This window comes from Stylophora pistillata, chromosome 8 (genome assembly GCF_964205215.1).
Source record: "Stylophora pistillata chromosome 8, jaStyPist1.2, whole genome shotgun sequence".
NCBI classification, from domain to species: domain Eukaryota; kingdom Metazoa; phylum Cnidaria; class Anthozoa; order Scleractinia; family Pocilloporidae; genus Stylophora; species Stylophora pistillata.
In genome coordinates this window covers 22,945,243-22,968,130 of record NC_142526.1, presented here as the reverse complement: position 1 = coordinate 22,968,130, position 22,888 = coordinate 22,945,243, and the positions used below count along the sequence as shown (strand labels likewise).

Here is a 22,888-nt window from a genome sequence, read left to right as displayed (position 1 = left end):
CAGACCTATGACTTTCGCATCAAACATAGGGTGGGCAAAGGTCATCAGAATGCAGATGTGTTGTCATGGCGTCCTTGCTTTGAAACAAATTGCACGCACTGTCAGCGTCAAGAGGAGAAAGAGTTACCTGGAGACGGTAAAGGGCGTAGGCCAGCTGACACCTTCCCAGTTGTCAGAGAGCTGCACTCGAAGTCTGCCATCGCTGGGCAAGAAGAATGGAAGGATGAGGAACTGTTACAAAGCCAACAGTGGACACCTTCACAATTACGTACCTATCAGATGGTAGACAAATCAATTTCCACATCGTGAAGTGGAAGGATGCTGGCAACCATCCCGAATGGCCTGCTATTGCCCACCTTGACTCGACTACAAAGGCCTACTGGGCCAAGTGGGACTCCCTGGCTCTCAGGGAGGGTGTGCTGTACTACCGATAGGAATTGCCTGAGCGTGGCGAAGCGACATGGCAGCTGGTGCTCCCTACAGCACTATAGCTCTTTGGCATATAAAGCTCTGCTTTCATGTCTAAAGTTAGCACTGTGGGATGAGTCATTGCCACTAGCGTTGTGCATAGCTCACTAGGCTCTTCTAGTTTGAGCACTCTGGGATGGCTTAGACGATACCACAAGTGTGGATCGTTTGGGGATCCATATCGGTTCTCCCCCATCCTAGCATCAGCACTGCACTGATGAGGCCCAGAAGGCCGAAATAGTAAATCGCTTCTCGGCCTTTTGGCTAGGCCAGACGTATTTTTTACTCTCTACTTAGCCGTGTTCCATACTATCAGATTTCGATATTTGAGGTTGCTTTTCTCCCCGTGGGACTTTTATTCATTTACTGGAAAGATTTTGAAGATTATGGACTCGAACAAAAGCGATGTAAGAATTTTGGAAGATGTCTCAATCATTGGTGATGATGGAGATTTCACAGATAAGTAGACCGTTGTCGATCCGCATGCCATTAATGGTGACTCGCACCCTTCATGCGCTGCTCATACATCCGGATTAGGGAGTGTTCCAGTGAACGATTTGGCACAACAAGTTTGGGAAAATGAAAATCGCATGCCGCAGAGACCAAAGACGGCTTTCTTCACACCGCACAGACAAACCTCTGCCCGCTCTGTTTTTGATGCTCCAGCCGTCTCTAACATTGACCCGACAGAGATTCAATGCTTACAGTGAAAAATGAATGGAGAAGTTGTACTCACGTTTAAATCTATGGAGGCAAAGGTTAAATTTTTGTGCATAAATTCTCTATTGCTTGATAGTCAGCATTACGCCCTTCAGGACATCGATAAACCATTAACATATTTAACAATGTACGACGCACCCTTCAAATTCTCCGACCTGGCTATTATAAAGTGACTGGCACCATTTTGCCAGGTTCTACATTACCGACGAGGGAAACACAGTTGGGCACCAAATATCTATAGCGGTTTAAGACATAGAGTGCGGATCATTAAATCTATCCCAAGTTTTTTCCGTTTTGGAAAAATGCAAATTTACGTCAAACATAACAACCAACTCCCAACTTGTTGGAGGTGTAATTGCCCGGGGCACTACAGCAACACCTCTAATAATAAGATCTGCTTTAATTGTGAAAAGACCGGGCATGAGGCGTGACAATGTCCACAGCCAATGCTTTGCTGCATATGTAAAGAGCCCGGTCATTTAGGTGCTAACTGTGATTATTCATGGGTTTTTCCAACAGTTCATGGCACCCCCACGGACGAGGATGAAATTATAAACATGAAAGACAAATGACATTGTCCCTCTGCCGATGATTCTCATTGTGCTTGGGATGTATTTAAAAATTGTCTAAAAATTGGTTGCAAGTAACTTCTGATGCTTGGATTCTAAAAACAATTGAAGGTTGTGACATTGAATTCATACAAAGGCCTCAGCAAAATCACAGGCCTTTCGCAATTAAATTAAATCAACAAGAAACCTCCATAATTGATGAGGTAGTTGATAAATTGCTACAGAAAAGAGTAACAGAATTGACTTGTCACTCTAAAATGAGTATATCTCAACCATTTTCACTAGGCCCAAGAAAGACGGGGGCTACAGATTGATACTAAACCTTGGTAATCTAAATGAAAATGTACAAAAAAGACATTTTAAGATGCAGACTCTTCTGTCTGCTGTTAACCTTGTCACACAAGATTGCTATATGGCTTCCATTGACTGGCAGGACGTTTATTACTCTTTACCTGTAGCACCTGAATATCGTAAATACTTGCAGTTCATTTAGAATAACAAACTTTTTCAATTCACCTGCTTACCAAATGGCTTATCAAGTGCCCCGCGAATTTTTACAAAAATTACCAAACCCTTGTTTTCGTATCTACAAATAATGGGATATCTCAACTCGTCATACATAGACAATGCCATTGTTTTTGGGGACACTACAGAAGAATGCAGGGATAACGTCAAAGAAACAGTAAACAAGAGTTTGCAATTGGGTTTTGTAGTTCACCCTAAAAAGTCAGCTCTTGAACCATCTCAGCAAATTGTGTTTTTGGGGTGACGGTCTCCCTGACCCCTGAGAAGGCTGCTAAGCTCAAGACTTGCTGCAACAACATTTTAAATAAACATTCCGTATCTATAAGAGAAATTTCTCAGCTTATTGGACAAATGGTAGCCAGTTTTCCTGGTGTAGAGAGAGCCAAAGTTTACTGTCATAGGCTTGACAATGAAAATTGTAGACAGCTGAAAAAATCAAAAGGAAGTTATGATCAGATATTTGACATTCCTATTTTCTGTAAAAATGATTTACAGTGGTGGATAGAAAATACTGAGCGTGCAAAAACCCAATTTCTCATGGCCAGCCTGTATTAGTCCTTCAAAGTGATGTTTCCAAAAGGGGATGGGGTGGTGTAAGACATGGAAAATCTACCGGAGGTTTTTGGACTCATGATGAGCAGACAAATCACATTAATTATTTGGAAATTCTTGCAGCTCTCTATACTTTAAAACCACTTTCTCCATTAGAGAGCAAGACACATTCTCCCTTAAATAGATAATACTATAGCTGTAGCATATATTAACAATATGGGTGGAACTAAGACACTATGCAATGATGTAACCCGACAAATGTGGGAATGGTGTTTTTTAAGAAATATTTGGCTCACTGCTCGACATCTTCCTTGGTCTGATAATACACTTGCTGATGCAGAAAGCAAAAAGAACATGATAATACTGAATGGAAATTACATACCCATATATTCAGACAGCTTATCCAAATATGGCCAAAACCAAATATTGATTTGTTTGCTTCAAGAATTAACTATCAGGTTAAACCCTTTATTTCCTGGCGACCTGATCCCGAAGCAATATCATGTGATGCATTTACATGCACATGGGGAAAAAATTATTATGCTTTCCCTCCTTTCTCCTTGCTATCCAAAGTCCTTGTGAAAATACAAGAAGATAGAGCTGAGGGGCATTTTGATTGCTCCATGGTGGACTACACAACCATGGTTCACATAACTAACTACAATGTTAATTGATTCTCCTTTTCTTCTCCCTAGATCAACATCAACTCTGATACTTCCTCACAAGCCAACTGTAGTACAACCACTGTTACCCAAAATGACTCTGGCAGCATTTCACGTATCATGAAATCACTTGAAAAATGCAGAATTTCTGAACAGTAAAAAGACATTATCATGTCCTCTTGGAGAGGAGCTACGCAAAAAAAAGTACAATGCCCACATTAAACAATGGATGTCGTTTTGTCATCAGAGGAATATTAATGCCAGCAAGCCATCTGTAGGAGTTATTGTTGATATTCTTACAACTCTTTATCACAAAATTGAGTTACAGCGCAATAAACACTGCACATACAGCTTTATTGTCATTTATCTATCTTGACACTCACATGGCGGGTCAACACCGTTTAGTGGTAAGATGCATGAAAGGAATCTTTAACAACAGACCATGCTTTCCCAAGACATCAGTTACATGGGATACAATATAGTCTTACAATATCTAAGAGATCTGGACACATCTGATCTCAAGAATCTGACTGTGACAGCAGTAACCTTAACAGCTTTGTTGTCAGGCCAACGTTCACAAACACTCCATCTCTTAGACACAAGAAATATGTCTGTGTCCCAGGACCTCTAAAACTTTTGAATTGGTGATATTCTTAAACATAGCAGACCTGGACATCACCAAACTGAAATTGAATTACCAGCTTTCCCTCATAATGCAAGATTATGCATAGTCACTATACTCAATTAATACCTATCCAAGACACAAGAGAATAGACAGGAAAAGTCGCAACTGTTTATCAGTTTTATTGGACCTTGATATTGTAGCTGTTCTAAAGATACAATATCAAGATGGGTTAAGTAGGTGCTAAAAGATGCTGGAATAGACATGTCTATATTAAGTCCACATAGCACTAGATCTGCCTCCACTTCTAAAGCTAGTAGGTCTTCTGTACCCTTGAGTACTATTTTGAAAACAGCAAGATGGTCACAAAGTTCTACATTTGCTACATACTACAAAAAGCCTGTCCATCACCCTGGAGAATTTGCATTATCATTACTGCAATAACTGACCATAGTCCTGACCACTTATGGTTCTTAGTAATAAAGTTGTATTTCTTTTTGTAACCAAGACTTGTTCATAAAATTATCGTTTGTTCTAATGTTTTTGACCTTTTTAAAAGGCTATACTTTATTTTTTTATTTGCTGTGTACTCATGACTGCAAACTGCAAACTTTGAACATCTCACGTGATCCCGAATTGTATTGGATTGGTAAGGTAGAATTCACAAATTAAACAAGACTTACCTTTAAGTTGAAGTTTGATTGGAATTCTACCGAGCCAAGAAGATACTGAGGGACTACATGCCCACCTCTTATGTCCCTCCCTAATTTTTACCACTGGAGTCATTCACCCACACTTTGAAACATGGGTCTCAGTCACGTGCTCAATCTCACATAATCCCTCAGTATCTTGGCTCGGTAGAATTCCAATCAAACTTCAACATTCAGGTAAGTCTTGTTTAGTTTGGGAATTAGTCGGTAAGCTGCAAGCTTGGATAAGCTTATCTTCCCTGTGAACCTTTTCAGTTTAATAATCCTGCTCTTTTTTGGAACGTCTTTGATTTACGTCATTCTAAACCAAAAGTTCCGAAGCTGACTAAAAGTAAAGCATTGTCAAGAAAGTCCTTATCACGTCAGCAAAGGGATGATTTGCTTCAAAGGTACATTTTGCTGATGGGCAAATCAGTTTACTAGAATCCTTGATACATGATTCTTAACAATTATTCCACGAGTTGTGTATATAAACTCAATAAATAGTATGACAAAGTATATAAAATGTGTAAAGGCTGATAGTTTCAAAAGAAACTGTTTGGGGATGTGTCGGTGGGAGTAACGAAATAACTTGGATATATCAACAAAGTTGAAGTGGTAAAATGGCCATCATAACGATTACAAAAGCTGACGTTTCGAGCGTTAGCCCTTTGTCGGAGTGAATAGAGGAATTGTGAGTTGTGTGTGCTTTAAAGGCAGAGAATGGAGCTACGTTATTGGTGGGAACATTGCCATGTAGCTCCAGGTAACGTAGCTCCATTGTCTGCCTTTAAAAGCACACACAACCCACAATTCCTCTATTCGCTCCGGCGAAGGGCTAACGAATGGAGCTACGTTATTGGTGGGAACATGGCAATGTTCTCACCAATAACGTAGCGCCATTCTCTGCCTTTAAAGCACACACAACCCACAATTCCTCTATTCACTCCGACGAAGGGCTAACGCTCGAAACGTCAGCTTTTGTAATCGTTACAGTGGCCAATTTACCACTTCAACTTTGTTGATATATCCAAGTTATATAAAATGTGGTTTTAATTTTTTTAAGATAGGTAGAAAACAGATATGTTGACATTCTTCTGTCAATATTTTAAAGAAAGACTGTTCAAAAAATGCTTTCTGTTGAAAGTTTTACTACCAATTTTAATTGTAGAAAGAAACAGGTCCACCAAAAAACTGTCCTTATGTTTTCTGGGAACAAAATCCCTATCATCAGAGGCAATCCAGATGCCAAACGGAAATTAGAATAGCTTGTAAAAGAATGTAAAGATCTGATAAATCCAGATATTGGCTATGATGAAGGTAAGAATTTAGTTATGATCATGACAATACATCTGTCATCAGGTTAGTTATTTCCCTTTTACCATGAAATGAAATTACTGTGCCTGGTATGTGCTCTGCTGTTGAGTAACATAACATGCATTTTACCTGCTGGCGAATTTCATTGTTTGTGTCTTTTTCGTTTATGAGTTATGGCAACAACAACAAACATGACAAATGTACTGGATATCAGGCAATGTGAATACATTATTTTTTACATTATTTGTCAAGTTGTGAACTCTCAACATCGTAATTAAACATAACACCACTAGACTACCTGTAAAGCACAAGGTCTCATTGCATGCAGTCAAGGCACGTCAAGCAGTCTTCTTCAGAACAAAAAAAGGAACTCCATTTTGGAATTAATTTCTCATTTCAAATACCGCCGTTCAGATGAAGTACAATTTGAGATTTAATCGCGATAAATTTTTAATTGAAATTTCATCATTTTTGTTCTCCTATTCTCCTGTAGAGGAACTTTGAAGACATACACGAGCCATTCTACACGAACGAAGAAGAATAGGCTCTTTGCAGGACTTAATCACGTGCTTGGATACCACATAGCAACGCATTGCTGGTGAGCAAGCAAACCAGCGTCCCGCTCAGTGTACTGTACAAGAATTGATCAACTCAAGCGAAGCAAACTTTGACTGTTTGGTTGAAAACATCCCAAACGCTTGTTGTTTAAGGACGCAAAACGAATTTTATCGTGACTTTTGTTTGATTGTGCTTGAATTCCGCCTGATTACCTTCGCTCTTGGAGAAAAAGCTCTGCGGAAGCCCTAATATACGACAAGACATGGCCGCTTCTTTAGGGCCGAGTGACGGTGAGTTTCTTTGTTTACAGTCGTACTTCAATCTTACAACCTAACATCGTTCGATACAGAAATCATCATCAGTGTTAAGAATTATATTTGCTTGAATCCAGAAGATTATGATCTACATTTCCGATTTTCCGTGAACACGACTAGTGTTGTTTACATTCTCACTCGCTATATTAGTCTTGGATATTACTGACTCATGATAACAAATTGTTCGTTTTATCTTGTGTTAACGATACAAAACGAAGTTTTACGCCATTCTTTATTCTAGAAGGTTCACATTGAATTGGAGGTGATATCTCTATGTACCACTCTATTTCTTTCCTCTAGCTGTCTCTGCCAACCTGTCAGCATTTCCTGACCTTACATTTTCTGAGGTTGAAGCGTATGCCCAGAAAGAATCTGGCTGCAGGCACACAATCAAAGGCTATAAGTTTTTCGCTGAACCTGGATATTTACACGATGTGAAAGGTGAGTTTTCATGTAGTAAGAATATAAATTGTGAATACACACACACGTTCCTCTTTGAAAGTTGTCTAGTTGTTGATGTCTTTTTAATTCATACTATCGACCTGAGATGTGTTTTTTCCTCTCTTTACAGTATCTTACGAGCAGGGTTCTGCCAACATTACTGCCAAGTGCCATCGGTCAATGAGAAAGAGTGAACTCCCTCATCAACTTTACGTAATTGTTGTAGTCGACTCAAAAGCCATTTCTGGAAAGTGCTCTTGTGTGGCAGGCCTTGGGGGCTATTGCAATCATGTTGTTGGCCTCCTGTATTATTTGGCACATTGCAAGCAACTGGGCTTTTCTTCTCTTCCAGACGACTTAACATGTACGAGCATGAAAGAGAGGTGGAGCATTCCAAGAGAACGCAAAATTGGAAATCAAGAAGTCCAAAGTGTCTTGGTCAAGAAACCACGGCCTGGGGCTAACTATGACCGATATATAAAAAACACTCTGTATCCACCAGCCAGGCAATACAGAGTACTTGATGAGAGCCACTACAACAGTGTTGAGCCAAAACCACTCATAGCAACAATAGCTCCTAGAGTTAATGCTCCTTTACAACTGGTATCTACCAAATTTGGTCATGCTGTGAAGGGAAGTGTAATATCCTATCAACAGAAGCTATCTGAGGAGTACTTGATAAACAACTACTCCTGTACCTCTTTCCCAGAGTTGCCTCTTCCAAGTGCTGAGATGCGATTTGAAAATGATGTGTCTATGTGTCTCCAGCAAGACAAGCTTACTTCATTGGGTGTGTTGAGTCTCTCCAGGCAAACTGCCATTGAAGTGGAGGAAAAAACAAGGGCACAAAGTCAGAGTGGTCTTTGGACAATGTTAAGGAACAAAAGGATCACGGCTAGTAAATTTGGACAAGTTGCCAAAAGAAAAAGCAACTTCGACAACCTAGTTAGGCAAATTAACCCATCAAGACATGTGGTTACAGCACCTATGCAGAGAGGCTTAGATTTGGAACCCCAGGCTGCATTTATTTATGCCAGCAAAGCCAAGCAAAACCAAGTGAATCTCTTCCCATCAGAGCTGGTGATAAATCCAAAATGTCCATGGTTGGGATGCACCCCTGACCGCAAAGTGTTTGATTTGGGTGTTGAAGAGCAAGGCCTTTCACCTTTTGGCCTTTTGGAGATAAAGGTTGTTAAAGAAGGTGCAACTGACTTTGAGAATGTGGCCTATCTTACAAAGGACAACGATTCCAATGTCCTCAAGCTTAAAAGAAATCATGACTATCATTATCAGGTCCAATGTCAGTTGGCATTAACTGGCCTTGAGTGGTGTGATTTTTTCAGTTACATCAACGACACTACCTTTTTCTGTGAAAGAATTATGTTTGATCCCATCTTTTTTCAAACTGCAAAAGACAGAGTTGATTATTTTTTCTTTACCTATTTCCTGTGAAGTTCACAGTAACCATTACAATAACAGCTGTATTTATTGCTATGAATTTCCTTGTTATAAAGTTCACACAATGTGAGTACACAGTCAGTGCAACCTAATATGTACAAATTCTTTATTTAATGATTCCTGGCTATGATTGAATTTATTATATACTGAACATTTAGTTGTTAGTGGTATCACTGTCATCTGTGTCTTTGATCAGTGCACCTTGAAAGTTAGTCAACAAACAGGCAACTGTATACAGTTGATTGACAGATCCCAGTATAGACAATGAGATGTCAGAGTCAAATATATGAAATTCCTTTATCCTTCTTATTGCACGTTCCACATGGATTCTTACTTTTGCAATAGTTTTTGTTTCCAAAACATCCTGGGCTGAAAATTGAGTTTGATTCTGAAGAAAGGGTGACAAATTCAAAGAAACTTGTTTACTGCTTAAAAGATCTTCAATATCAAATCCCTTATCTGCCATGACACTGTCATGTGCCTCCAGAAGATCCAAAATGCCAGAACAACGAGTTATTTCTTTGTCTGATATCGAACCAGTGTACAGGCTAGAAACAAATGTGATAGCCCCATGAGGAGCAATCCCAATTAAACCTTTTAAAGTAGTGCTAGACTTGTACGATGAATACAACTGAGACTGTAATAGCAATGAAGAAGGGGTTTGGACATAAATTTCAGTGCAGTCAATGATGACACGTGTCGATGGATACAGCTCTTTGAAGCTATCTGGCATAAGTTCATTAATGCACTCTCTAGTTGGCCATATTGGCTGATTGCCAAGAAAGAAGTACAAAAAATTGGCCCAAGTTGTTATTTTTCTACTCACACTAGAAACATGCAAACTAAAACGCTGGGCAAAGTCCAGTTCAAATAAACCAAGCTTCAATCGAACACAAAATAAAAAAAGCTCATCTATCAGTTGCATCTTGCGTACTCCTGGCCTGTTTGCACCTATTCCTGAAGCATACACATAAACCATTGTTTCTGCAGTTGGTTTAACAAGTTCAAAAAATAGCTTAAAGTGATCATAAGTTGGAAAACCTGTGTAAAATCTCACAAGAGCATTATCTTTAGAGAACCTTTCCAGGCCAAATCGACTAATCTTAAGATTTGCCTCTAATTCTTGAATTTTTGCCTCTGATGACTCCTTTGTGGCAGCAGCAGCCTCCTTGAGTACTCTCATCTCGGCCTCCTTTTTTTGCACTTCTAACTGAGTTATTTTCAGCTGCTCCATTAGGCTCTGAATCTCACTCCTTGCAGCCTGATAATCTAGCTCTAGTTGGGATGGTGCTTTAGGTGGCTCAGGCTCTACATCACTCTCGTCTGTTTGTGTCTCACTAAAGGGAAGAAGTTTAATAAACATATAAATGATGTAGACATACAGAGAAAGAAATCAGGGGCTGTTGATACAAAGGGTCTAAAGGAAAGTGGAGCCACAGAGGGTCATTCTCTTCAGAGTGAGTCATTGGCTACAAACACAAGCAAAATGAGGCTTTTGTAGAGATTTTCTTCTATTATTATTACTACTAAATTTTTGTCATTTTTATTAGCATTATTATCATTATTATTATTATTTTTATCCTTATTATTATTATTATTATCATAACTATTACTGTTATTACTATACCCATATGTCAATGCGTTGTCTGCAATTGATATTATTACCTTTCAACATGTCTTACAATCTTTCTTCTTTGGGTCGTTCTAGCTGACCAATTGAAGACAGACGGGACAGAATCTTTTTTCAAATTCCGTCGACCAGCCCGGTCAGGGGGCAGAAAATCTTCCTCTGCAAAATGTGCAGAGCAAACCCTGGTGCCTTCAGTGAGCTAGAAAAAAATAAGATATTAAAGCTAAAAAATTGCATGCAATCCAAGAGAAACATAATTATAAGTAACACGTAGATAACCACGCAAATTGAATGACAGTACATTGAGTGAAATTTCACAAGTACTACTATTCAGGGGGTTGTAGTTAGCACCTACCTTAAAGTTGTCACCAATGTCTCGTCTAATTTTTACGATCCAGTTTGCTCTGAGTTGATCGTCTTTCTTAGGAAAACGATGAAAAGACAACGAGCTGTTGTAACGGGAGTCATTGTTACATTGTGGAACACAACAATGCAACGCAGAACCTCGTTTTTTCTTCTTGACAGGTTCTAAAACAGAACAAAATGTTGTTCTCAGTTTTGTGTTCGCAATTGGTTGGAGAAAAGATTATGATAACGAAATACCACGGTGAGAATTTAGCCACTCACTTACGGCAAAAATGAAAGCGAGCGAGAATGTGAACACTAGTTGTGTTCAACGAACTTAAAAGAATTCAACACGCAAAATCAGAAATAGAGATCATAATGTTCTGGATTCAAGCAAATCTAATTCCTAACACTAAAAACCGTTTTCTGTATCGAACAACGTTACATTTCTAAGACTAAAATATGTCTATTAACAAGGAAACTCACCGTCACTCGTTCCCAAAGGATCGGCCATATCTTGTCTTATATTTGAGCTTTCGCCTGGCTTTTACTCCCAGAGCAAAGGTAAATCAGGCGAACTTCAAGTCCAGTGAAACTGAAGTCACAATAAATCTCGTTTGTTCTTTTACAACTAGCTTTTGGGATATTTTCGACCAAAAAGTCAAAGTTCGCTTCGCTTGAGTTGATCAATTCTTGTACAGTACAATGAGCGGGACGCTGGTTTGCTTGCTCACCAGCAATGCGTTGCTATGTGGTAACCAAGCACGTGACTAAGTCCTGCAAAGAGCCTATTGTCAGAGAAGGCTATAACTATGAGGTACACATAACTACACAATCAGACTGACCCTTAAAATGCCTATGACCTAGTTTTTGTTTGTTTTTAGCTAAGGATATTAAAATGTTGTTTGCAGTTGCTGTCACAAATTCTCATTTTTTAATGCTTGTCAAAAATATTGCTCCAGTTTAAAAATATAATTTATTATTTATTTTAGAACAGAGTGGTATTGAAAGTTTGTTATTTATTTGGTGTGTGAACAGGAAACCAGCTCCACTGATTACAGTGATGAAAAGACTGGAGAGAAAAACATTTGTGGAGAAGAGGGCAGTGACGATGACCATTCCTTTGAGGCTTAACAGAGCAAAACAAATCGATCCCGTGGAAAGGGAAAGAGAGTTCTGAGCAGAATAATGTGACCCCAGAGATCACAGATGATAGTAATTCTGATGCCTTTGAGGATGAATTTAAGTTACTTGGTAAACTAAAAAAACTATTCAATACATTACTATACTCATAGCACTGTGTTGATAATATTATATTTAATTTGTTTTTCATTCTTATGCCATCATTTCCCTTACATCACCCACTAATTACTTTGGGTAAATTTATGGAATTTCTGTTTAATTCTTATTTGACCTTATTATGAAAAAAGTCTAATTTGCATTGCAATACCATTTTGTAATCAACAGTGTTCAAGTATAGATCAAGAGTATAAATTGCTTTGCACTTTACTTGGCAAATAATTCATAGGTGTATGATGGCAAGAAAGAGAGACAAATAAGTGAGAAATGGTGCATGTCAAGACTGTGAAGAATTTAACATCTCAGGTAGATATACTTCTAGGAATCACAGACAAGGGCTAGTTGTAATTCCTGCTTGAGGAGGCACAGGGGCCTTTTCTGATGGTGAGGGCTTTCTTCTGGGAAATGCCTGATGACTGGCAGTGCTATTCATTGAACAAGGAATAGTTGTCTTTCCTGACTGTGGAAAAGAAATGTACTTGCCTGATGGCAAAGATCATGTCCATGTAATATTGGGGGGTGGAGCAAAGTCAACTGACATTGTAGATCTGTATCACAAAACCCGACAACAAATGGCAGATGGAAGGTTCAAGCTCAGCGAATGGCTAACCAATGATGTGAGGGCAAGAGCCGAAATAAAGGTGGATGTAAGAATGAAAAGCAAGCGTGGTTCAGTCTCCGAAGACATTACCTACACTAAGGCATCTGTAGGCATGCAGTTGGGAAGTAAGGGTCAAAAGGTGTTAGGCTTGGCATGGGATTATGAAGCAGATGACCTAACCTTCAACCTGACAATGATCGCTAAACACGCTAGAGGTTTATTGGCCACGAAATGCAACACCCCACAACTGTTAGAAGGAATTTTTGACCCTCTCGAAATTGTAGATCCGGCTACAGTGAGCGCAAAGATTATGTTTGAGGAGTCTTCTCGTCAAAAGAGTGGCTGGGACAAACCTCTTCAAGGTAAGTTGAAGCAGACCGTTGGACAGTGGATTAAGGGTTTCACTGAGTGTGAGAAGATCACAATTGTGACCTCTCACGCAAAAACGTTCCTTAGGAATGAATGCACGGCAAGCAAACGGATGAGAAATGGATAGCCAAGCCATTTGAAACAGAACGGCGAAACAGAATGGCCAAACGGATGCACAGACGATGAAAAATTCGCATGGATGAAGTCAAACGGATACACAGCTGAACAAAAATAATTGCACGGATGCAGTCGAGTGGATGAACTCATAAAAATTTTTGAACGGACGTGGTTGAACAAATGGATGGATGAATAAAAATTTCATAATTAATTTTCGACCACTTCAGTCGATCGGCCAGACAACCGAAGATAATAATCATAATACTATTATTCTGGAACAAGAGACTTTGCAGCTTTATAAGAATGAACAGCTCGATGATTTAACTAGGAGCTCGCATGATGGTAATAATGATAAGGAAATCAGGGAAATGGATAGGTGCCCTTGGGAGGGCAGTGAGTCTGGTACCTCACAAGAGGCCGGGGATCAAAGAACTGGTAGGCAACTCTCCTAATTTAATTTTTGTTATAGGACTAGCTGAAGGTCATAGTTCAAAGTGCAAATTTTCAAAATTTTTTCATTTTGAGGCTTTCAGATAAAGCTTTTCAAAAGCATTCTTTAAAAAAAATTCTACAAAAAAATATTATTGCAGTGCAAAGTTATTGGACGTTGAAGTTTATTTCAGAGTAATTGTTTTTATTACCCGTTGACAAGTCCTGTCATTTTGGAGTAACTTGTAAGACAAGTCACATGATATCATGTCATTTTATCATGTGGAGCTATCATGCGATACATTCGCTACATTGGTTCAAATGCCTTCAAAAAAGAAGAGGTCATGTCATGTTCTTTAATAGTGGATAAAGTTGGGTAGGGGGTTCTGGATTCTATGAAAATTGTGGTGTCCTGGGGTGTTGAAAACATAAGGGTCCCCTTTTTAACAAAAGAGCATCATCTGCCGGTCTTTCACTTCGCAACTAAAAGAGCGGCTCCCAATTTCTTCTTTTTTGATGAATTCCACCCACTGAAACTTACTAATAATCCTTCCACAGATGCTGGGATCCCTGCCCCAGGCTATCCACGAATCCCATCTAATGTGTCACTACATTGATCACTCCATTGATCGACCAATCAATCAATCAATCAATCAATCAACTTTGTAAAAGAATGTGAATTAATTAAATGTGGTTACCCTTCTGAACTCCTTAGTATGTTTCTTATGTGTTATTACAAACAGTCCCGCAACTCAGGGACTGACAGAGCATAATTTTTTGGAAGGGGGTGGGGGTGGAAAGTTTTCCAAACAATTGATCTGGGCTTTTCTTTGCTTTTGCAAAAACCAATTCTTTTAGTATTTCCTTTCCTCCACCTTCCCCCTCCTTGAATATAATGGTCAATTCTGTACTGAAGTGATCAAACCTGCAGCCTTGAGTTGTGATAAGTAAATGATTATGCTGATTACATTTTACTACAGAAGCAAGCGATATAGAAGCTTTAAAAGAAACCTTCTTAAGTAACTCTGAGGAAGAAATTGCCCAAGCCCTTGAAAATACCAGCTCAAGGAGTGAAGCTGCTGAAAAACTTTTACCAGCTGACTCAAACAGAGAACCAATTGATGGCATTTGTAGGTATGTAATCCAAACCGGGAGAAAGGGAGGGGAGTTGAGAACAGACATATTGAAGCTTGGATGTTCATTTGCATGGTTCCAGAAAAGGTCCTCACTCCTCCCAGGATTTCTCAAAGTCTTTTTTTATGAATCAAGACATTCTCTTACTTCTTCTGGTTTATTTTTATCATGTTTTTTTTTCCACTCTCAAACTTAAGTGCCAACCAACCTTATGAAGCTATAAGCTATTTTTAATCAGCTCAATTACCTTGTAAGTGATAGTGATCTGAGTAAATTAAGCAAATCTTATATCAGAATAACATTTTGTGCAGTTTTTTTTCCTCAGCCTTCATGATGTCTTAAGCATGCTGTACAAGAGAGTAAAACAGCACAAGCCAAGTGAAGTTAGAGTAAGCAGGCAGGATCTTTTGCTGGATGGCATCAGGCAGCTACGGTGGAAAAAAAGTTTCTTGCGCCTCTTGATAGTGCAGTTCTTTGGAGAGTCAGGGACAGACACTGGAGGGCTCCAAAACGAATACCTTTATTTAAGTGTCAGACTAAAATAGCAGTACATAACCACTAAATGGGGACACTAAACGAGTTTTTATCTGGCAAGATATCAGGCTCTAAACCACGATCTGAAATGTGGGTGTCCGAAAACTTTAGGGAGGGTGCCACCCACTACCATCTTTGATAAACTGCAGAGACACTTCTATGAAATGGCGAGAGCTGTACCTGAAAGTCTTCCCTACCCTTTTCAACACTAATGATCTACTAATAATAATCTACTGCTCCCAATTGAATTGAAAGTGACTGGCTGAAAGTACTTTTGCATGAATTGCATGTATTGTAATTATAGTTGCAAACTTATCATTATTGGCATTGATAGTGACAGGCCAGTTAAGGTTGTTTTCTGGTCAGTGCTGTCACGTTGGGATGTAATGTGTGACACGCATGCTCTATGACATTATTACATAACGGCTCGCACGTGGTTTTCGTTTTGAATTTTCGACTCGTATCTTTTGACATGGTGTCAGGAGTAAACTATGGATAGTTTTCACAAGCCAAGCGCTTTGAGTCTTGATGGAAACACATCAGAAAATTGGCGGCGATTTAAGCAGCAGTTTGATATCTACTTAACTGCTTCGGGAAAAGGAAACAAAGCCGATGAGGTCAAGATTGCTATATTGCTAAACTTTGCAGGAGAAGACGCCATTGAGGTCTTCAATACATTTCAGTTTTCCGAAGGTGACGAGCACAAGCTGGACAAAGTCCTTGAGCAGTTTGAGCAGTACTGTAACCCCAGGAAGAACGTAGTTTTCGTGAGGTATGAGTTTTGGCAGATAACACAGAAAGATTCCGAAACTGTGGATCAGTTTGTCACATGCTTGAAAAACAAAGTGAATACTTGCGAGTACCTGTCGCCGGTTGATGACATGTTGCGAGACAAGTTTGTGTTTAGTATACGAGATCTTCAAGTGAAGGAATGCTTACTGAGAGACAAGAAGCTTACACTGGAAAAAGCGATTTCTATGGCAAGATCATCCAAGGCTTCGAAAGAACAGATTTTAGTGATGGGTCCTATGGAGCAAAACAATGCAAATCCGACCGTGAATGTAATTCAAGCAGGCGGCAGCGGCGACGTCGACAGATTGAAGAAGAACCCTTCGTGTCGCTCAAGACCAGGTTCGGGGTCACAAAAAGGAAAGTGCACGTTTTGTGGTTCTTCTCACTCGAGGGGTTCCTGCCTTGCCTTCGGAAAAACGTGATTACTGCCAGAAGAAGGATCATTTTGTGAATGTTTGCCGTAAGCGACTATGGGATTTTTGCGGGAAAACAGTACACGCAGTCGTTGAATCAAAGTGCAGTGACAACGAAGCCGATTTGCTAACTTTCTCAGTGGAGTCCAGTGCGGAAGATCCTTCTAAAGACGAGTGGCATGTCTCGCTCAAGATCGTCAATACCAATGTGAATTTCAAAATAGATTCGGGGGCTGATTGTAATGTCATCTCCAAGTCGTTGTTTGATCGGCTTCCAGTAGATCCCACACAGTCCTGCCAATGCAAAGCCAAACTAAAAGTGTATGACGGACGTCGAATCTTACCTTGCGGCAAGGTCAGCCTAACTTGCGAGTATAAAGGAAAATTCACAGTGTTAGACTTCATACTTGTCGAGCAAGATCGACCATCCATTCTTGGATTGAAGTCCTGTCTCGATTGAAGGCCTGATAAAGAGAATTTACCGCCTTGAAGAAGAGAACCTGGAATCCAAATATGCAGACATGTTTGAGGGCTTGGGTGAGATCAAAGGCGTCCAGTACAAGATTCAAATTGATCCCAATGCCATCCCTGTTGTGCACCCTCCCCGTCGGGTTCCTGTGGCCCTTCGCGAACCTCTTAGAGAGGAACTTCAGAGAATGGAAAAGCTGGGAGTCATTAAGAGGCCGTGACTGTAAATATCGAGAATTGCTGGCCAGGCTAAAAAAATCGAAAATTCTGATAATTTGCCTGGAAAACTCCTTTAGGGAGATATATTAAAAAAAAAAATTTCAAAGTTTGAAAAATAAAATGTGTCCGAGGAAATGGAGAAAAACGAAAATTCGGGCTTTTACCTAATTAATTATGCAAAAAATACAGGAAAATTGGGCAACTTTAGCGTGCTAGTACTGAAGGAGGATGTTTCGTAAGAAATCGGGAGTGTTTTTACTTCAAAGTATAATTAATGTGACTTTTATATGTGGCATTTTAAGGAGCTTTGGTTTAATTTTAAAATTTTCATGATCTTTTAACTAAGTGCTGTCAAATGCTTGTTACAAAAAGCGAAAAATCGACCAGCTTCAAACCTTCAAAACGTGTCTTGGTATGTGTGGCATCATGTCAAACTACATGCTGGCACAAAGTTTGGTCCTTATACTAAAATAATATGTAATAAAAAATTTGGGTAATTCAGAAACGTGCCGGCAAAACATAAAGCTTTGCGACACACTGTGGCCAGAGGTCATGAATTTGCATGATGCAAATCAGTTGTAGAAATCGTACCGCCTAACGGTTCTGGTGTAGGAAGGGCTCTTTTGACGACTTCAACATAAAATTTACAAGAATAATGACCAGTATTTAATAGCGTTTGATTCTTTTCAAGCCAATGAGGTTTTTGTTTTTTATCTCGATACTGTCTTGAGGAAAAGCAAAATGTTTCAATTGCGTGACAATTGTCACGTTGGATCGAAGGTGAAGTTGCCGAGTAAAGCGGACACGATCCTTTATTTCGTCAAAACTCCATTCTAAAGCATTCAGTCCTATGTATCTCGTTTTAAATTATTTGTATAAACTCTTTAATGAGTCTTTATCGAACAACATCTCGCCGGCCTGATCCTGTTTGACTTCAGGCTGACTGCCAAGTGCGGTTCGAAGGGGACTTTTTCATTTCCGGTTTGCACCTTTAACACGGGGACCGCGGAGCTATGGGGTTGAGTGGGCTGTAGTCCCACCAAGAACAATTTATCATTATCATTATTTTTTATTTTAATCTTTGTAATTAAAAAAAGTTGACAAATTTTTCCTAGGACTGAACCACTTTTCCGGTGATTTCAGAAGCTCTAGATTTCAAAAATTGCAGGGGGGAGCATATCCCAAGACACCCTATCTAGCACTCTTTCTGAACCAAGAAAGGTGTACTAAGAAACAGACAAAAGGAGGCTCTCCTGGGAGGGGAGGCCCCAGGACCCTCATTGATAAGTTGGTGTCAATGAGCTCACACTACGCATGAACTAAAATAGCTCCTCCGATCTAAAATATGCTCCATGGCCCACATTTTTTATCAACGTTCATTAAAACTCAATTTTTTTGATGCAGCCTTTTGTTATTTGCCTGTTAAACTGCGCTGCATGAGCAGCATTTAACAAGGTCTTCGAGCAGAGCGATATAGGATGTCTTTTTTCTCTGATCCACCCCAGGTTACATTTTAATGTAACTGCTCAAAAATAGACTCCTTAGCATTTGACAAATTAAACTCTTCTTCCATAGCAACCAGATCTTCCTCAGTTACAGCTTGTGCGCAGAGGGCTGTCTGCTGTTTCACTTTTGGTGCCATTCTGGAAAAAATGAAGCTACTTGTTGAGTCGCCAAAAACTCGGAGACACTGAACAAGCGCTTCCCTTTCGAACCCTTTGCTCTTCTCATTTCTGTTGCGACCATTTCCGCTTCGACCTTTTTGCCACTTTCTTGTTTGATGGTAAATCTAACAGTCAGATATTCTCGTTGCTTTTCGTTAAACCGGTAAGCTTTCTTAACTTATTTGAAAGCGAAGCCTTCAGTCCTACGAGGACAGGTTTCAGGAGGTAGAAGAATAGTTGGCACGGAACTTGAACCTTCCTCGCGCCTTATGGCATATTTAACCTTCGCTTTATCAAGAGACGTCTCCCTTTCAACCATCTTTGTGCATGTTCCGAACGCAAGATGCTTTTCTAGAAAAGAATGCCTTTGGAAACTACGCGTGCCGCCCTCTTTTGGACATGGAAACACTTGAACATTGCCTTTCGCTTCACGGCCAGTAGGCTTCACTTAGTAGGCTCTTTAAGTTTTCTCCTTGGGGCGATCTCTTTAAATTCGTCGAGGGAATATTTTGGTAATGGCGTTCTGTAGAAAATAAGAAAATGAAAGATGATTAACGACAAAATCAAACAAACCTAGAAATTGTCCACAGCGAGATTTGGTGCGTTTCCCACAGCGAAAATAGCATTAGGTGCAGCTTGTGCACTGCTACCTAAATGAAGTAAAAGTTTCTGGAAAGCTGGAAAACTGGAAAGAGAATATAACGTAAACTTTACCATTTGTTCCTTCCAAAGAGATGCATTTGCCGGGGTCTTTATCAAATGTCTGCCACACCCTCATTCCACCAGGATAAAATCTGAAGTTGTTCAGTAATCTGATGTCATTAATCTTCTTTTGCGTGGGGGAACAGTTTCGCATTCCCCGAGACTGTCTAACACTAGTCACTACACGAATCCCAGAACTTGCACCACAAGCCCCCCCCCCCATAAGAAGAGAAGCAAAGCTACAGAATGACATCGTTTTCTTTTTATGCTCTGTGAAAAACCTCGCACGTGTTTACCTTAAAGAAAAAGACCGTGATTACATCATAGAGAATTATCGCCCAGACTGCAACACGGTATAATTGTTACCGTGACATAAGTCCTTTTTATCAATTTTTGTGACAGAAATGTGGCCCTTTTTCCGAAAAAGATAGAGTAAATAGCATAAAAAAATAGTTGGGCTGTTATCTTAGGTGAAAAACTACACAGCAGAAGCTTGCGGTGTTGCGTGACATTGTTTACTCGCACAACATTTTTCAAGATATGCAAGATATTTCAAAAGAAATATTATCACAGTTGCAGAAAACGTAGCTATTCAACAAAGAATAATGTTGATAATAAACACCTAGTCAACAAAAATGGTGAAATTTACAGCGGCCCTTATCTATAGCTAGCTGTAGGTCAGTAGTGCTGTTGAAATAGCGAGTCAACAATAACAGTCTTCAGCAATTCAAATTAACAGAAAATTTCGTATCTACACATCAATTTACAGCCCTCTTCAGCAATGTCTATGGATTTTTTATTGTATAATAATCATATCATTTCCATATCAAATAATTGTTTAACCATCTCTGACTATCTTGTTTACTTCGTAGCTCTCAAGTACGATTTCTAGAACTGATTTGTGTCATGCAAATTTATGACCTTGGCTACATTACGTCGTAAACTCTTGTATTTTGCCGGCACTTTTCTGAATTACCCAAATTTTTTATTTCATATTATTTTAGTATAAGGACCAAACTTTGTGCCAGCATGCATTTTGACATGATTTCTCAGATACCAAGATGCGTTTTGAAGGTTTGAAGTTGCTCGAATTTTCTCTTTTTGCAACAAGTGTTTGAGAGTACTTAGTTAAAAAATCTTCTAATTTTTAAAATTAAACCAAAGCTCCTAAAAGTGCCATAAATAAAAATCAAATGAATTATATCTTCAAGTAAAAACATCCCCGATTTCTTACGAAACATCCTCCTTCAGTACTAGCACACTAAAGTTTCTCAATTTTACTGTATTTTTTGCATAATTAATTAAGTAAAAACCCGAATTTTCGTTTTTCCCCATTTTCTCGGAAACATTTGATTTTTCAGACTTCGAAATATTTTTTTCTAATATATCTCCCTAAAAGGGTTTTCCAGGAAAATTATCAGAATTTTCGATTTTTCAGCTTGGCCAGAGATTCTCGATATTTACAGTCATGGGCTCTTAAGAAATGTACAGAACCCACTGCCCTGGTACATAGTCTTGTTGTTGCTAAGAAGAAGAATAACAAACTCAGAGTGTGCATGGATCCTAGCAATCTCAATCGTGCTGTCATGCACGAACATTTTCCCATGCAGGCCATGGAAGATATGATTAGCAGAATGCCCAGTGCAAAAGTGTTCAGTGTCCTTGGTGCTAACCATGGCTTTTGGCAGGTTAAACTAGCCACGGACAGTAACAAGCTAGCTACCTTTAACACCCCATTTGGCCGGTATAGTTAAACACGTTTGCCATTTGGTATAGCATCGGCTCCAGAAGTCTTCCAAAATGTTACGTCTCATTTGTTTCAGGACATTGACGGTGTTGAGGTAATTGTGGATGATCTGGTTGTGTGGGGAAAAGATGTGGAGCAGCATGATGTGAGGCTTAGACAGGTGTTGGACCGCTGCCATGAGCGTAACCTTAAGCTTAACAGGGAGAAATGCCATTTTCGAGTATCTGAAGTTCATTATGTGGGCCACGTGTTGAGTGCAGATGGTGTTAAGCCAGACCCGAATAAAGTTGAAGCAATAATTGCTATGCTAACCCCAGCCAATTGTGAAGACTTACGGAGATTCTTGGGTGTGCTAACGTATTTATCTAAGTTCATTCCAAACATGTCTCAGAAGAGTGTCCCACTTCGCCAGCTGCTCCAGAAAGATGTCGAATGGTCCTGGGAACTAGTAGAGAATGATGCATTCACAAGCCTGAAAACTTCAATCTCATCAGCTCCAGTCCTCAAGTTCTTTGACCCTGTCTGTTGATGCAAGCTCAAAAGGAGTTGGTGCAGTCCTTCTGAAGAATGACCGCCCAGTTGCTTACGCATCCAAAGCCCTCACTCCCAGCCAAGAAAATTATGCGCAGATGGAGAAGGAAATGCTGGCAATCCTCTTTGGGTGTGAACGGTTTCATGATTATTTATATGGGCAATGGGAGATTATGGTTGAAAGCGAACATAAACCGTTGGAAGCAATCCTGAAGAAGCCCATACATCAAGCACCCCTTCGCCTTCAAAGGATGATTCTCAGGATTAAGCCTTATGCGGTTAAGCTTAAGTATATACCTGGCAGCAAACTGCCCTTAGCTGATACACTCTCCAGAGCATATTTACCCCACAACGGTACAGACCAACCTGATGAGTTTGAAATTCATGTCCTGGAAACGATGTTTCACAAGTTGAGGGACGGAACTGAGAGTGACCCTGAACTTCAACAGTTGCAGAAAGTTGTCATGAGTGGTTGGCCGCAGACTAAAGTAGAGACACCAGTTGAGACAAGACGTTACTGGAACTACCAAGATGAAATAAGCTGCTATGAGAGGTTAATGTTCAAGGGTGATCGCATAATTGTCCACCATAGCCAGCGACCCGAAATACTTCAACGTATACACGCTGCTCACTTGGGGATAGAGAAGTGCAGAGCGCGAGCCAGAAGTGCAGTGTTTTGGCCAGGTATCAATAGTGCGATAGATGAGTTGGTATCCAAGTGTAGTACCTGTCAGCAACACCAGCAAAGCAACCAGAGGGAGCCATTGATTCCTCAAGAGGTCCCTGAGAGAGCCTGGGTGACAGTTGCAGCAGACATTTTCTACTATAAAGGGAAAGACTACCTTCTTGTAGTTGACTATTTCTCCAAATATCCTGAAGTAGCCCACCTCTCCTGTAAGAATAGTGAAGCAGTTATCTTGGCCATGAAAGATATCTTTGCACGTCATGGAATCCCTGAGAGGCTAATCGCAGACAACATGCCTTTCAATAGTGTGAAAT

The 22,888-nt window shown here is 39.8% G+C and overlaps 2 protein-coding genes across 2 annotated transcripts; one reads left to right on the top strand and one right to left on the bottom strand.

Moving 5' to 3' along the window:
- Positions 1–6,795: 6,795 nt before the first annotated feature.
- Positions 6,796–9,059, top strand: LOC148725529 (uncharacterized). The gene is made up of 3 exons (XM_088731882.1): positions 6,796–6,972; positions 7,297–7,437; positions 7,568–9,059. Exons 1-3 carry the CDS (start codon positions 6,945–6,947, stop codon positions 8,887–8,889), a joined length of 1,491 nt encoding a protein of 496 aa, XP_088588008.1. The 5' UTR covers positions 6,796–6,944; the 3' UTR covers positions 8,890–9,059.
- Positions 8,988–11,674, bottom strand: LOC148725528 (uncharacterized). Its single transcript, XM_088731883.1, has 3 exons — positions 10,881–11,674; positions 10,561–10,724; positions 8,988–10,232 (listed from the first exon to the last, which is right to left on the bottom strand). Exon 3 carries the CDS (start codon positions 10,127–10,129, stop codon positions 9,050–9,052), a length of 1,080 nt encoding a protein of 359 aa, XP_088588009.1. The 5' UTR covers positions 10,130–10,232; positions 10,561–10,724; positions 10,881–11,674; the 3' UTR covers positions 8,988–9,049.
- Positions 11,675–22,888: the final 11,214 nt, after the last annotated feature.